The sequence below is a fragment of the Hemiscyllium ocellatum genome, chromosome 36, assembly GCF_020745735.1.
Source record: "Hemiscyllium ocellatum isolate sHemOce1 chromosome 36, sHemOce1.pat.X.cur, whole genome shotgun sequence".
Taxonomy (NCBI): Eukaryota; Metazoa; Chordata; class Chondrichthyes; order Orectolobiformes; family Hemiscylliidae; genus Hemiscyllium; species Hemiscyllium ocellatum.
In genome coordinates, this window is record NC_083436.1 from 32,585,459 (window position 1) to 32,602,062 (window position 16,604).

A 16,604-nucleotide genomic window follows, 5' to 3' on the forward strand; every position below is an offset into this window, starting at 1 on the left:
AGTTGCACTGCTCGTAAAAGAAACAAGAATGAGAGGCCATAATTGAAAGGGATGTGCAAGAAAAGCCAGGGTGAAGTGAGAGACGAATGTTTTCACACAGCAAGTAGTTGGGAGGTGGAATGCATTTCCTGGAAATATTGTTAAGACGCATTCAAGATGATTATGTGGGTATTGACAGTGTACGCAGGGGTACGTGGAATAAGCAGGAGATTGGTAATAGAGCCAGTGCAGGCATGATGGGCCAAATGGACTCTACCTGTAAAGATTCTGTGATTCATTGAAGAGCACCACGATAGTCAGTCCGTTCTTTGAAGGGATGGACAGAGTCTAGGTTTAATGCGTCACTTGAAGGACAGAATCTCCAACCGTGCAGCAGTCCCTCAAATTGTAATAGAAATGGTGTAGGTATGAGAAGCTGATTGGCTTTTTCCTGCATCATAACAATTCAGTGATTCTGTGACACCTTCCAAAAACATTGCAATGTCGAAAATACTGCAGCCTTGTTAGCCAACAAGCTGGCAACTGAAGAAGTGAAATGAAGAAATGCTTTGCGAGTCTTTGTTTTTCATGGAGACTATGACCAGCACTCGTTGTTTTCAGTGCTTTGTAATAGAATTTTTTTTAAAAGACTTCAGTCCACTATAAAATATGGAGGGCTTGAGGTCAACAGCAAATGACAACTTGCAGAATGGATTTGATTTTGAACAAGATTCTCATTTATAGTCACTTGTCATGCACAGCACAGATATGAAAGCTTCATCAAAAGCATGATTTATTCCTAAGTCTCCAGCTTAGCTTCATTAGTTTGTGTGTGTTTGTGTGTGTGAGAGAGAGAGAGAGAGAGAGAGAGAGAGAGAGAGAGAATAGTTAGTGTATACAGGAGAAGATGGATGAATGTACACCTTTTAGTTGAAGTTGAATCACTAAGGGAACTCTTTGAAGAAGGGTTTATGCCTGAAATGTCGATTCTCCTGTTCCTTGGATGCTGCCTGATCTGCTGCGCTTTTCCAGCAACACATTTTCAGCTCTGATCTCCAGCATCTGCAGGCCTCACTTTCTTCACTAAGGGAACTGCCTGCATTGAGCCAACCTACAAGAACCTACTGTACAGTCTATGGTTTCCTTGCCCCAACATGAACAACAGCGATCACTGGGAAAATGTGGGGGTTGCAGAATTCAAAAGAAGCAGAAACTAGCTCTTCAAACTCAGGAACGTGTAATAACAGACCTCCGTGAGTTGGACGATGGGAACACAAAGTCTTCAGCAAAGTACAGAGGAATTGCACTGTAGCATCAAATAACATGCTCAGTGAAGCTGCTGTGTGATAGTGCCAGGAGTGCTGAAATATGCCTTTGTGTTAATCTACTGAGTCCTGCTGTGTACTATTCCCCATGAGCTAGGCCTCAAGATCCAATTATAGCTAAACTCCAGACACGTCATGTAATTCTTATCTTGCTACAGACTACTGAGATTCTGGGCAGGAAGCTGTGCTTGGTTTTAAATTGCAAATTCAGTGGTTTGTGAACCTTTTTCAAAGAGGAACCTTGCATTGATATATCACCTATTTTATCCCATCCAAATTATTTTAGAAGTAGTTCCTGTCTTTTTAACAGGCAAATGTGACAGCCAATACCATTGAGATGAGTGACTAGAGATTTTGTTTGACACCAATTCATTGGGGCCAGGGCACTGGGTGATAAAAACTCTGTTGGACTGGGATTTGGATATTTTTGAATTATCTGAGCAGATGCCAATAGCCTTGATGTAGTGTCTTATCTAAAAGATGGGATCTCTGACAGTGGAATACTCTGTACCAATAGTACCACACTGTTCATCTAGATTTTATGCGTTAGTTTCTGGAGTGGGATTTGAACATGCAGCCCCTGACTGTAGTGTGAAGTGTTAGCATTGAGCTCAGACTGTCAGCTTTTTAAACACATGGGCAGAGAGTTTGAAAGGAGCAATGTTTCCATTTGAAAGCGGGTCCTGACATTCATTCAAGTGACGTGATTTGCCAATCTCGGAAGTATTGGTTTTTGGAGTGAAAGAAAAGATGTGTGTGAGGAGGTATTGCCATGTGTATCAAATGTGATTGCCCATTATTTTGCAAAGCAACTGAAAAACCGACTTAATTAAATCTATGCATCCTGACCTGAACAACAGGGAAGCCGACTGAGGTTGTTGACTCGCTCACTGAGCTGGTAAGTTTGTTTGCAGATGTTTTGTTACCATTGCTAGGTAACATCATGTTACCTAGAACGGTGGTGACACATCCAAAATAAATTTACCAGCTCAGTGAGCAAGTCAACAGCTTCATCCACAACCTAAGCTACAAATCTTCTCTCATACTCTGAGGGAAGCCTACAGGTGGGTTTAGGAAATGGCATTGAAGATGGTGCCGAAAGCTGTAATAGTTTGTACCTGCTATAATCAATGGAGTGAAGCATGAAAAAGACTTTTTCCAAATTGTCTGGTAGTACTTGAGTTGCTCATTGAACCTGCATTAGAGCTGGGATGAGCATTGGTCTGCATTACCATTTGCTTCCAGCTTACATTCTCCAATCCCTGTAAAGAAGGAGGTGGACGAAATAGCAGGAAAATTGGTGGGGAAAAAAGGTATCTGTGGAGTTTGCTGTTGACCTCACGACCTTAACAAGAATCCAGAATCACATTTGTGACTCCCAAAAATATGGGAAGTGAATTCGCAAAAATTTGTATGTATAAAGTACTGTGATTATAAGGGCAATCAAACTTGTGGAAGATTAAAAGCTGTTATAAAAAGCCATACGTTTTGAAGACACTCTCTCATAAAGAATGAAAGGTAAGGTTAGCATCTGACTGAGCTATGGTCTGTTCCGAAATGTCATCTTTATTCAGTGTGATTGATCTCCTCTGAAGAGGCACATCACAATTTAACTCTGAGCTCATGATTAGAAGCCAAACCTTTTAATGTTGCTTTATAAAAACAATTCCCAATAAGGTTTTCAGGAATGATTTGTAATGAGGAGCAGGACAGTAAAGAAGAGTCCTGGCTCCTGATGTAGTCACATGAATGTCTGATATGTAAGGTAATTTATGAGCCACTAAATGAAGATGCAGTAACAAGCTGTGATCAGTCATCGATTCTGTCAGGTGACTGGAACAGTTGCTGGTTTATTGATATTTAATTTGGGTGGTCACATTTCAATTGAGATTCGTAATTATGGTTGCAAGTTACCTTACGTTGGTTTTAAAATGATATCTTCTTTGCCATTTGAGTAGAAGCTGCACAAGAGGGGGGAGGCTTAGGGAATGTATGGAGGAGTAATGATTATTCCAGGAGATATGCTCTGGCACTGGAAGTGAAGGGTACCACCTCATGGTACAGTGGGACCAACCTCCTGGTTACAGACAACAATCTAGTGACTGAGATGACGATTAGGCTTCCTAACGTTATTGAGGCAAATTTAGGCAATATTTATATTTTCGTTAGAAACTTTAGATTAAGGGCTCTTGTGGTGCAGTGATAGTGCCCTTACGTCGAGGTCAGAAGGCCTGGATTCAAGCCCCACTTGCTCCCAACATCTCTGGACAACTTCCATAGAAAATATCTCGAGTCCCAATGATTGGATATTTAATTTGCTTGGAGCATAAACCACATACTTTGTCTGAATGGGTCCTTCCAAATGTGAAGTTTTGTGGTGAAGCACAGTTCACTCTAACACAGCGGCAAGGTTCTGAGTTTCTGCCACAGGCCCAGATGAAGGCCAGGTGTGGAGTGGGGAAGGAGGGTGTGAAAATCTGAACATTCCACTCCCTCAACCCCCTTCGCCAGCTTCCCCGCCTACAGCAGCAACTGCAGATCCAGCCTTGGACTTGTCATTCGCTGTGCACTCAAAATGGAAGGAGGTCATCCTTGATCCCCAAGCGACTGCTCAAGAAGTTAGTGTCATGTCAACAGTGCCCTGGGAATTAAAGCAAGCATTAGGCTTTATTCCTAGGAGGATAGAACTGAAAAATTGGGAGTTTATACCAAACATCTGATCAAACTTTTGTTTTAAACACCAAATCTCATTACTATGAGCAGTTCTGGTCCCCTTATAATGGAATGGATATCGGGGGCCTGGAGAGGGTACAGAGAGGTGAAGGATGGTACCAGACATGTGTGGGGATTCAAATGCAGAAAAAGATTTGGCTTCCTGGATTTCTTCCCCCCAGTGATCTCACTGATGTATGTCAAATAATTACGAAAAGTCTTGATGGGGCAGCTACACAGAGAGCGTATTTCCATTTCTGGGGAAGAGCAGGCTATCAGTCTAAAGTAATCACCAAGAATTGGGAATTCAGAGGAAACTTGTTTCCCCAAAGTGCGGGTGGTGAGAATATAGAACTCCAGCTGATTGAAGCCAACTAGTGAATATAAGGGGAAACATGTGAGAGAAAAGGAAGTTCAGGATTATGATGATAGATTTAGAGAGGACAAATTGTAGGAAGCTTGGGTAGAGCATACACACAGCCTCTTTCTCTGCTGTGTATTCTATGTGATAAGTTACACATGCAGAGGAAATTAAATATGTAAGCTCTCCCACTCTGGGCGCCAGTGTCCTTCATGTGGTAGTATGGTGGTTCAGCAGTTAGCACTGCTGCCTCACGGTGCCAGGGACACGGGTTCGATTCTAGCCTCGGGTGCCTCTCTGTGTAGAGTTTGAACATTCTCCCCGTGTCTGCATGGATTTCCTCCGGGTGCTCTGGTTTCTTCCCACAATCCAGAGATAAGCAGGTTGGGTGGATTGGCAAGGCTAAATTGCCCATACTGTCCAGCGATGTGCAGGCTAATTTGATCAGTCATGGGAAGTGCAGGATTACAGGGAAAAGGTGGGTGGGATGCTGTTCAGAGTTCATGTGGACTTAATGGGCTGCTTAGCCTGTTTCCACATGGTAGGGATTCTAAATTGACTGTGCAGCCTTGCCACCACTGTAATCAATCCGGGGCATTGTTCGTTGAATTGAAGATAATAATGTTTTCTTGCAATGGTCTTGATGTTGAATAAACCTTTCATAGTCAACAGTGTCAGTAAAACCACCTCAATGAGCTGGTAAACCACCGCCAGCCATTCATTATAGCAAAAAAAAAGTGACTTGCTGTCTTCTGATTAGTATAGCCCATTAAAATTCTCCCTTTGTTCCACAGTGGTTGTGTATTTGACTCGACAGGTCATAGACTGTATACTGAATTAATGGAAATCACAATGAATTACTAAACTGCAAAGGAACGTGTCTATGAGTTTTATCCTCTCCCTGCCCCCTCCTGCCATTTATGTGCTCTTCAAAATGCGAAAAGGGGAAATCTACAGTTCTCTGCATCGAACTATTTAAAGTTTTCTTTGGTGCTGTGATGCCATGGGCTGGGGTGATTTGGGGCTGTTACATGGCTGGGAGAAAGTGAGGACTGCAGATGCTGGCGATTAGAGTGGAGAGTGTGGTGCTGGAAAAGCACAGCAGGTCAGGCAGCATCCGAGGAGCAGGGAATCAACGTTTCGGGATTCCTGATGAAGAGCTTATGCCCGGAATGTCGACTCTCCTGCTCCTCAGATGCTGCCTGACCTGCTGTGCTTTTCCAGCAACACACTCTCCACTGTTACGTGACTGTACATGGATGTTGAACGTAAAGTGCTAACACATCGTAATAATGACCATTTCACCCACACTGTCGGAATCGGTGAGCCACAAATTGTTTTGTCAGCATGCTCGCTGTTTTAAAAAGATACCCATTTTAAGAAAGAAAAAAGTCACATGAAAGTCGATCGCCTCTTGAGTTATTAAAATTCTATAATTGTTCCAGGTCACGAGCGATCTGGTCAGGGTAGGTGGCCGTTCCACTTCTGAGATGATGGTGAAGGAGAAGCACACCAGAAAACGTGGATGATCTTATCGTGTCTGAGTGAAGCAGGCTATGGTGAATCTTTTGGGAGAATCAGATGAGAACTCCTCAATAAGAGGATTAATCCTCATCTAAATTAAAATAACCTAACCTATGCACCCCTCAATTTACCGCTGGCCATGTGCATGAGCAGGCGCTTAAATGCCCCCAATGTCTCTGCTTCCACCACCACCGCTGGCAACACATTCCATGCATTCACAACTCTTTGCATAAAGAACCTACCTCTGACGTCTCCTCTATAGCTTCCTCCTAATATGTTAAAACTATGACCCTTCATGCCAATCAATCCTGCCCTGGGGAGAAGTCTCTGGCTATTGACTCTATCCAAGCCTCACATTACTTTCTGCACCTCGATCAGGTCACCTCTCTTCATCCTCCTCTCCAGAGAGAAAAGTCCGAGCTTAGTCAACCTCTCTTCATTAGACAAGCTCTCCAGTCCAGGCAGCATCCTGGTTAACCTTCTTTACACCCTCTCCAAAGCCTCCACATCTTTCCTATAATAGGGTGACCAGAACTGGACACAATATTCCAAGTGTAGTCTCTCCAGGGTTTGGTAGAGCTGCAGCAAAACCTCGATCCCCCTGTTGATGAAAGCGAAAACACCATATGCTTCCTTAACAACCCTATCCACGTGGGTGGCAACTTTGAAGGATCTATACATTTGAACACCAAGATCCCGCTGTTCCTCCATACTACCAAGAATCCTACCTTTAATCCTATATTCAGCATTCAAGTTTGCTGCATCTTTTATACATTTACTGAGGTCAAGACAAATTTCTGACTCAGCAGCAGTGTGTTGCTAATTCAGGGGAATTAGTGCTTGTTAAATGTTGTATTAATTCAGTAACTCACCACATAGTCTGCTTGGAATTCGGCAAAGCGTTTGATCAGGTGTTGCATGGGAGACTAATAGCATGAGTAACTAAGAGTCCTTGGGATCCAAAGACATGTGGAAAATCGGGTCCATTGTTGACCAGGGTGACAAGAAGCAGAGGTTGATGGTTGAGGTGTATTTTTGTGTCCAGTGGGGTTCTGCAGGGATCAGTGTTGGGGCCCTTGCTGGTTGTGGTTTTATATTGAATGTAGGAGGCTTGCTCAGTAAATTTGTGGTTAATACAAAGACTGGTGGGCTGGTAAATAGTGTGGAGGATAGCCTTAGGTTACAGTAGGATATGAATGGGCTGATCAGTGTGAAATGGAACAAGGGTCTGTTTCCGTGCTCTACAACTCTATTACTCTAAGTGTGAGCTGATTCACTTGGGCAGGACAAAGCAGCCAAGGGAATATGAGATGAATGATAAGATTAGAGGAACCTTGGTATGGGTGTCCACTGGTTCTGTAAGATAGTGAGACAGGTAGATTAAAGTGCTTAAAAGACATTTGGGATACCTGCCTTTATTAGTTGAGACATAGAGTTTAAGTCATTCCTGAAGAAGGGCTTATGCCCGAAACGTCGAATCTCCTGTTCCTTGGATGCTGCCTGACCTGCTGCGCTTTTCCAGCAACACATTTTCAGCTCTGATCTTCAGCATCTGCAAACCTCACTTTCTCCACATAGAGTTTAAGACAGGAACATAATACTGAAGCTGTTTAAAAAGTTGGTCTGGTCACAATGAGAGTGGTGTGCGCAGCTCTGGAATCCACATTATAGGAAGGATGTGATTGCACTGGAGAGGAGATTCACCAGGATGGTGCTTTCTCAATAAATCAATCCCTTCATCCCACGATCAGCCTAATGAATCTCTTTGGAACTGCCTTTCATGCCAAGATATTTTTTGTTAGATTTGGGGATCCAAAATTGTGCATGGCACTTCAGGTGTGACCTCATCAACACTCTGTGCAGTCACTAACAAGACTTCCCTATATTTTTTAAATCCAACCTCCTTCACAGCCTTCACAAATTCAAAGTAATTGGCAAAAACAGCAAGAATGATGTGAGAAAATGTTTTTCCACACAACGAGGTATTACAAGGTCCTGAATGCACTGCCTGAGAGTGTGAATTAAACCGGTTCAGTAGATGTATTCAAAATGGAATTGGACTGTCAGCTCACAGAATCCCTACAGTGTGGAAGCAGGCTATTCAGCCCATCAAACATACCGACCCTCTGAAGACCATGTCACCTGAACCCATACCAACCCTGTAACCCTGCATATTCCATCTTTGGACTGTGGGAGGAAACTGGAGCACCAGAGGAGATACACAGGCAGACAATATCCAAACTCCACACAGACAGTCACCCGAGGGTGGAATTGAATCCATGATGCTGTGAAGCAGCAGTGCCAACCACTGAGCCACTCTGGCCACCCTATCTGTGTGGGATAATAGGCAGGAGAATGGCAGTGCAAATTCAGAGAGCTGGTGCAGACATGATGGGCCTGGTCTTGAAATCAGAGCTGAAAATGTGTTGCTGGAAAAGCGCAGCAGGTCAGGCAACATCCAAGGAGCAGGAGAATCGACGTTTCGGGCATGAGCCCTTCTCCAGCATCTGCAGTCCTCACTTTCTCCTGGTCTTGAAATCCCCAACCCTAGGGAAAAGACACTTGCCATTCACCTTATCTATGCCCCTCATGAATTTGTAAACCTCTATTAAGTCAACCTTTAACACTCCAGTGGAAAAAAAAGTCCCAGCCTATCCAGCCTCTCCTTATAACTCAGACTCTCCATTTTAGGCAAACTTCTGATAAATCTCTTCTGAGAGATTTTCTTAATAACATCCTTCCTATAACAGGGTGATCTGAACTGGGCACACTACTCCAGAAGAGGCCTCAACAATGTCCTGTACGATCTCAACAAGATGTCCCAACTGCTAAACTCGAAGGACTGAGCAAAGAAACGCCTTCTCCATGTCCATCCTGACTGTACTCACCAGTTGAGCATTCACAGCTCTCTGGGATAGAAATTCCCAAAGAGCCACCACTGGCTGAGTGAAAAACATTCCTCCTGACCAGGGCCTTGGTGAGACAATATCTGGAGGATTGAGTTTTGGTTTCTTTATCTGAGGAAGGTGGTTCTGGCTGTGGAGGGAGTGCAGCAGAGATTTCCCAGATTAATTGCTCGATTGGAAGGACTGATGTACAAGGAGAAACTGGATCAGTTAGGACAGTATTCACTGAAGTTCAGTAGCATGAGGGGGCAGCTTATAAAAACCTATAAAATTCTAACAGGACGAGGCAGGGAAAACACAGGAAGGATGTCTCTGAAGACAGGGAACTCCAGAACCAGGGACCACAATCCAAGGGTACAGGGTAGACTATTCAGGACTCAGATGGGGAGAAATGTCTTCACCCAGAGAGTGGTGAACCTGTGGAAGTCTCTGCCACAGAAAATGGTTGGGGCCACTACATTGAATGCTTTCACAAAGGAGGTAGATATAGTTCATGGAGCTAAAGAGATCAATGGGTATGGATAAGTGGAACCAAATTTGGATGATCAACCATGATCATATTGAATGGTGCAGCAGACTCGAAGGGCTGAATGGCGTACGCCTATATCTATTTTCTATGTTTCGATGTATTCTTATGTCAGTCTGGCATGGCCTACAACTTACCTGGTTCTAGAAGGCCCTGATGAGGGGAAGCACCTTTCCTGCAGCTGCACGAGCCCAGTCTGGGGATGTTGCTCCTCATTTAAAGGCACTACATAAATGCACATTGTTGATCACTTTGATGCCTGGATTCACTGACCTTTGCAGCTTGCCACCGTGTTCACTGCCTGTGCCAAAAGAGAAAGTGGTGAGGGGAGGCAGAAAGAAAAGGACCTGCCCACTGTCAGATGGAGGTTCAATAAAAATATCTTGTTTGAATTTCAAATAAATTGTAGATCGTGATTTCACTTCATTCAGGATTGGTGTCTGTGCATTTAGCAGCTTTGCATGAAATCCCTTTCCCTTTCCTTGGAGGGAGAGAGTGGGACAAAATGGCTCTGAATTATTTAAATGTATCTGAATTATTAAAATGTATCTCGGAGTTAGTATGTTAGTGATCCTTGCCACCATTTGCAGACTACAGTTCTGCTCTTAGCATGCCATTCCTGTAGTATCAGCAGCAAGTGGTTAAAGTTAATCATGGAATCATTGAACCATTGACTCATAAAATGTTTACAGCATATTTAGCCTGGCGGAGCCCGTTCAGGCTCTCTGCAAGAACACTTGAGCCGGACCCATTCTCCTGCAAACTTGTTTTGCATGAGGTGCTTTTCCAATTCCTTTCTGGAATTGAGATCAAAGGGACCTTGGAGCGCAGGTTCGTAGTTCTTTGAAAGTGGAGTTAGAGGTAGACAGGATAGTCATTTGGTATACTTTCCTTTATTGGTCGGTGCTTTGAGTATAGGAGTTGGAACATCATGTTGCAGTTGTACAGGACATTAGTTAGGCCATTTTGGAGTATTGTGTTCAATTCTGATCTCCCTGATATCAGAGGGATATTGCTAAAGATGAAAGGGTCCACAAAGAATTTACGAGGGTGTTGTCAGGGTTGGAGGGTTTGAGTTATAGGAAGAGACTGGAAGCTGTGGGGTGGCCTTATAGAGGTTTATAAAGTTATGAGGGGCATGGATAGGGTGAAAAACCAAGGTCTTTTTCCCCAGGGTAGGGAAATCCAAACTAGAGGGTATAGATTTAAGGTGAATGGGGAAATATTTAAAAGGAACCTAAGGGGCAACATTTTCACACAGAGGGTGGTGCATGTTTTCTGGTGGAGCTGCCAGAGGAAGTGGTGGAGGCTGGTACAATTACAGCATTTAAAAGGCATCTAGATGGGTATGTGAAAAGGAAGGGTTTAGAGGGATATGGACAAAGTGCTGGCAAATGGGACCCGATTCATTTAGGATATCTGGTCGGCAACTCTATGACTCTATAATCGAGAATGGAAAGCAGTGATCGAATCTGCCCCCAACTCCCTTCCGGTATGTGAACTCCAGATTGTAACACTCACTGAGGATTCGCGCATATGTTTTTCCCACAAATATATGGGAGTGGCAGACAGGAAAAGACCTGCTCCTGTATCAAACATGTCCCTACACTCAAACTGTTGCAGTAGGGAACAACCTACCTCCCCCCTCTGTACTGCTATTGTACTTCCTGGGGAAGATGCAGAGAAACATGGTCTGGAAAATTGGGGGTTTGGTGGGAGATAAGGGTCTGGGGAAAATTCCTTTTAGATATGAAAAGCTGACACCCTCCCAAATTCTGCTATTGAATAAAATGCATGTTTTCAAACCATTAAAGAAAACTTTTAATTGTGGAAAGAAATTCTCAATCACCTATCAGAGCATCTGAAAGATGTGAGCACCTATTTAGTGAGCAGTCTTGTATCACTTAAAAAGGAAATAAAGATTAAAATGGGCAATAATCATCTATCTTTGGGACCTACACTGGTGTCTCTAGTCTGCAGATTTCCCTGTAATAGCGGCTGTGCTAAAACAGCTAGTTTTAATAAAGCAGCCAATGTATGCCCACATTAAACCTCAAGAATGTCCCTTAACTATTTTCAGAATGTCAGATTGAAACATGATTCATGTTTTTTTTCAGTTGCACACACCCGTTACCTAATTCAGACTCAATTTAGTTCCCAATATGTGGCTGACGGACTATTATAATCTTTTATTAGTGGGATCACACTGCCTACCTTTAATGAGCCTGCAGTTCAAGGATAGAGAAACAGTCGTGTTTGCTATTTAGAATATAAATGAACTGCTTGCCTGGCCCCTTGCCATTGGCTCGGACCATTCAGGGGATGGTTTTTTGTGTGTGTGTGTGTGTGTGTGACTTGCAACCCCTGATGTGAGCCTACCCTGAAATGATCAGTCCAAATCCAAACAATGTAGGAAATTGTGAGCAAAGGCAGGCACACTTCTCCTTTCTGGAGCTGGAGGACGCTTGTGCTGCTGAGGCTGCCTCTCCAGCAGGTGCAGATTGCTGAGCTTGTGTATCTGAAGACAGTCGCTCGAGTCCTTCCTAATTCCCTTTGCCCGTCGGACCACCGAGTGCCCTCGGGGAAATGATCGGCGTGAACAGCGTACAAGGGACCGGCAAGGTACGGGTACAGAGCGGCGGCTCAGTGAGGTATCAGCGGGATGAGTTGAGACACCAGCCTCGCCGATCCAAGTCGTTGAAGACCTCCTACTCCTCCGAATTTTCGGCTGCTCATCCTTCGTCAGGCAAGGTATGAGAGAGAGAGAGAAAATACAAATAGCATCCCACTTGCAGGCACAGTGTTTCAGGGCAGTCTGGTTTTTACTTCACTGCTTTTCACTGCAATGTGAACATGTTTAGTGTATTTGTCAATTGTATCCTTTCGTACCCATACAGAATTTTCTGCCTGTTATTTCTGTTCCTTGATTGTGGAGTGGCTCCTGTTATTTTCTCTGTTAAGCTTTCTCTGAGCCACAAATGTGACAATAAAACACAACCCTTTTAGTCCGGGTGATCAGCTTCCTTAACCAACTGCTGCATTTGATTTAGGCAAAAGCAAACTGGAATTCCATTATTCAAGTGTCCTTGCTATCTGTTTAATAAAGGAAGTGGCAGCACTCATTACTCACGGTAGAAAAGAAATATGATTGAATCTGTGATATTGGCACATCACTTTGAAACATGAAGCATTATATCTCTGTTTAAAAATATGCAGTGTCGTGTAATACAGGGCATAAACCAATGCAGCTGTTACTCGTGTTGTAAGGAATTGATTCCCTTTAATCGGCATCTAAATTTTCCCTCAGGAAATCTAAATTTCTCTAGAGAAATGCACTAGAGATTCTGTCTGAGATAGTTTGCTGTGCACATTTGATTTTTTTTTGGGTGTAGATGGTTTACTGTTTACCTTTTTAAGGTAATTTACTTTAACATTACCTATCCTTTTGTAAGCAGTTCTGTTGAGGAATGGCTTGTGCCATGGTCTGTTTCTTTAAATCTGTTTCATATGCTGATGATTTAATTATTGATTATTTTATAACTTGCCTTTGCATCTCCAGCAGTGAATTCCAAAGCCTCACAGACATGAATGTGTTATCTGTACAACGATTTCTGTGAATATTGAAAAAAAAAGAAATTGGCAGTTGATAAGCAACAGGATTTTTCTTCTTTTGTTTTCAGCTGCGTTCCTGTTTCAAATCCTCTTCATTGGGTTTCTATCCAGGAATGTTTGAATTCACCTTAATCAGGAAAAAAAAATTTGCAAAAAATAAATCTCCTGACATTCCATTTTGTTGGTGTTTTGGCATTCTGGTTAACAATTGTCCAAAGTATATTAGTTCTGAAAGATTGCTTACTGAGTTAGACACTTTCAAGGGAGAATGACATAAAGTGTGTTGAGTTATAGCAGATTATTTAAGGTTACAGATTAAGAACGGAATTTTTAAGAGTAAAGCTTTTATTTATAAATTATGTTTGAAACCAAAGATTTGTTTGCTTCCCTCCTTTTGCACTTTGTTATTTGCTGGGATGTAATTCCTTTTCAAAGTTGTGTTTCGAATTGTTTTCGCTTTGTAAGATGAATTTCTACGCAGATACCCAGAGTAACTTGTCATGCTTTGGGGCAGTTTATGAGTCAATTGATAATGATTCAGTTGAAGTTTGCAAAATGCGCCAGCCTATCCCAGTATGAACTGGCGTATCAACTTCCAGAAATATTTTCGGAACTCCTCTTAGTCAAATACAATACACCTTATTTCAGAGAACAACAATTACATTGGCAGCATATTAAACCTAGCTCTCAAAGTATACTTTTCCAGTTGTTTCATTTCCTAATTAGCTGTAACCAAAAAGTAAAGTGGACTTGGGGAAATGTAAGATTTTTGCTTACATTTGTGGTGTTTTCTGGCAACGTGTAACAACTTGTAATTTTTTAAAAGACATTTTGATTCTTTGAGAAATATTAGAACTGAACAGAGAGAATCTATTAGTTTGTGTTTCAATGAAAGTGGGTAGCTATACATTATCACTTACACCTATGACAAATAGAAGAGCCTTAAAGAGATCATTTCATGCTGAGTGTATTAATATGGTCTGTTTAAGCTTGTTGTTGCCATGATTAAATTTGAGTGTGTTCGGCGCAGTGCAATAATTGATTGCTGCTGAAACAACAAATAGAATTGAATGACTTTGAGCTTCTTTTTATGTTGCAGGCATTGTACAATTCAATCAAAAATGAGAAACTGGAATGGGCGATGTAAGTACCAAAGACATTATTTTCTGCAAATGCGTCTCTTCAGAGCTGTTCATTCTCCCCAGCCCCCCAGCCTTTTTAGATGGTTTTAAAATGATATTTTACTTCTGCCATTAGCCTCTTATGTGTCCAAGGAACCAATCCAGTTTCTTAGTGGAGGAATTTGGGAGGTCAGTCTTGATTAGTATGCTGATCAGTGTTAATGCTGGATCTGTAGTTATTCAACGTGAGTATTTGTCATTAGCTTGCAATGAGAAGAATATTGTGCAGAGCACTGACTAACCCCATGGCCTTTATTTTGGCTTGTGCTGAAGAATGAAGCATTTTTTAGTCCATGCTGGCTGTTGCATTGATCATCAGCTGAAGAGTAAACCAAGCAGCACAATCATACGTGACCCTGATGGTATCCTAACATCCTGATGTTACAGAGCACAGCTTACTGCACCAGTCCTTTCTCTGACTTTGAAAAGACTTCTCAGAAAGTGAATGTTAAGTAGCCTGTGTGAAAGTGCTGAAATTGGTAGCACTTGAGCCCAGCGGATTTTATTCAGACCCTCTCGGTACGCTGGCAGAGTTTGTAACTAGCTTTGAAAGGGATGAATGTTTGAAACCTTTACATGACCCACTGTCTCGCCATTTCATTTTAACTTTACTCTTCCCCATTCTTGAAAGTTCCAAGGTGTTGCCATTTGGAGTTTTTATTCTTTTGGATGTTAGCTTGTCAGCCTCATACCTAAGACTGGAAATCTTCACTGGACCTTGACTTTTTGCGTTAGTGCCATCAACTAAGGCAAACTATCAGCTCTGAAGCTGGTTTTGAGTTATCTCTGTACAGTGTGACCTTTACTCGTTTACTTATTGCTTTTGATGTTCTAGTTTCCATTAAAACCAGGACTGTCACTTTCTTTCCTACCATGGCTGTTCACTTAAGACGGCTCCGACCTCCACTTTGTTAAATCCAAGAGCACAGACTTGACAGATAAGGCAAACAACTACTTTTAACCAGTCACTGCCACATCTGGCTGGACCACATAAAGTGCAGTCAAAGCCAATGATGTGCAGGTTAGGTGGACTGGCAATGCTTAACTGCCGATAGTGTGCAGGTTAGGTGCATTAGTCATAGAAAACACAGGCTTACAGGGATAGGATTAAGGGTGGTGGGGGGAGGTGTCTAGGTGGGATGCTCTTTGGAAGGTCAGTGTGGACTCAATGGACCAAAAGGCCTGCTCCCACACTGTAGGGATTCTATGATTATATTATCCTGCTCTCTTCTGTCAAAGCTATTCATTATTCCATGATTATCCTGGAAGCCAAAGATGTAACAAAACATCCTTTCTATCAACTGAAGTCTTCCTAATCCTTCTCCTGGCTCTCCTATACTTACCATCAATAATAAGTGCAAGGAATCCCTGGATTTCCACTCAGCTATCCTGTTGTGTTCCTGTGAGCTCAATGGGCCAATCTCCTCTAAGGTTCTCCCCTTCTCTAGCCCTTGAATTGACTTGAATTGCTGTTTGATTTCTCTTCTCTTTTTCCTTTCCTACTGTCTCCAAGCGCTTGCTATTCATGAGTCCCACCTCCTGCTCGCAACCTCATTCCCATCAAATTACAGACCACTCAACCTTGCTTCTTGGCTCCCATGTTTGTTAATATTATTAATAGTTCCCTCTCCTCTGGTAAATCACCCGTCCTTCAAATCTGATGTCACTATCCCTCCTAAATCAACACAAAAAAAAATCAGACATTGATCCCACCACACTTTCAAACTAAAGCTCCATTTCCAGGAGGGTTAAAAAGACTCTTTTCAGTTGGGAAAAAGCAAAGCTATATGGTTTTATCTTTGACTTTGGAGATAATCCTCAAATAGTGAAGAGCTTTGGCAAATAAGACCAGGACCTGACAGTACTTTATGTGGTCTAGCCAGACCTGGCAGTGAATAATAAACACTTTCCTCATCGAAATTCTTAAAGCTGTTGTCACCTTCCAAATCCATGCCCATATTTCCCAGAGCTCCATGTTTGAGCTCCTGTAATCAGCTTTTTTCCCATGCTATTGTTCTCTTGTGAAAGTCTTAAATTACATCTGTACATAATATGGGATGGCATGGTGGCTCTGTGGTTAGCATTGCTGCCTTATAGCGTCAGAGACCTGGGTTTGGTTCCCTCCTCAGGCAACTGTCTGTGTGGAGTTTGCACATTCTCCTTGTGTCTGTGTGGATTTGCTCTGGTTTCCTCCCACAATCCAAAGGTATGCAGGTCAGGTGAATGGGCCATGTTCAATTGCCCATAGTGTTAGGTGCATCAATCAGAAGGAAATATAGAGCTGGAGAATGGGTCTGGGTGGGTTACTTTTTGGAGGTTGGTGTGGACTTGTTGGGACGAAGGGCCATACTGTACAGAATCTAATCTGTATGTCTGTGTCAAATTGTTCCTCTTCTTAACCTGTCTGCAGCCTTTGACATGGTGTATTGGACCATCCTCCTCCAATGACTCTGTACTGGTTCCATTCTTATCTGTCTC

The 16,604-nt window shown here is 42.6% G+C and overlaps 1 protein-coding gene across 7 annotated transcripts in view; it reads left to right on the plus strand.

Moving 5' to 3' along the window:
* Positions 1-16,604, plus strand: part of LOC132833450 (PH and SEC7 domain-containing protein 3-like) — a 439,179-nt gene that overhangs the window by 344,545 nt on the left and 78,030 nt on the right. For all 7 annotated transcript variants that reach the window (XM_060851749.1, XM_060851748.1, XM_060851750.1 and 4 more), the window contains one exon: positions 14,045-14,088. In XM_060851749.1, the coding sequence (XP_060707732.1) occupies positions 14,045-14,088 (44 nt within the window). The remainder of the gene's footprint in view (positions 1-14,044; positions 14,089-16,604) is intronic.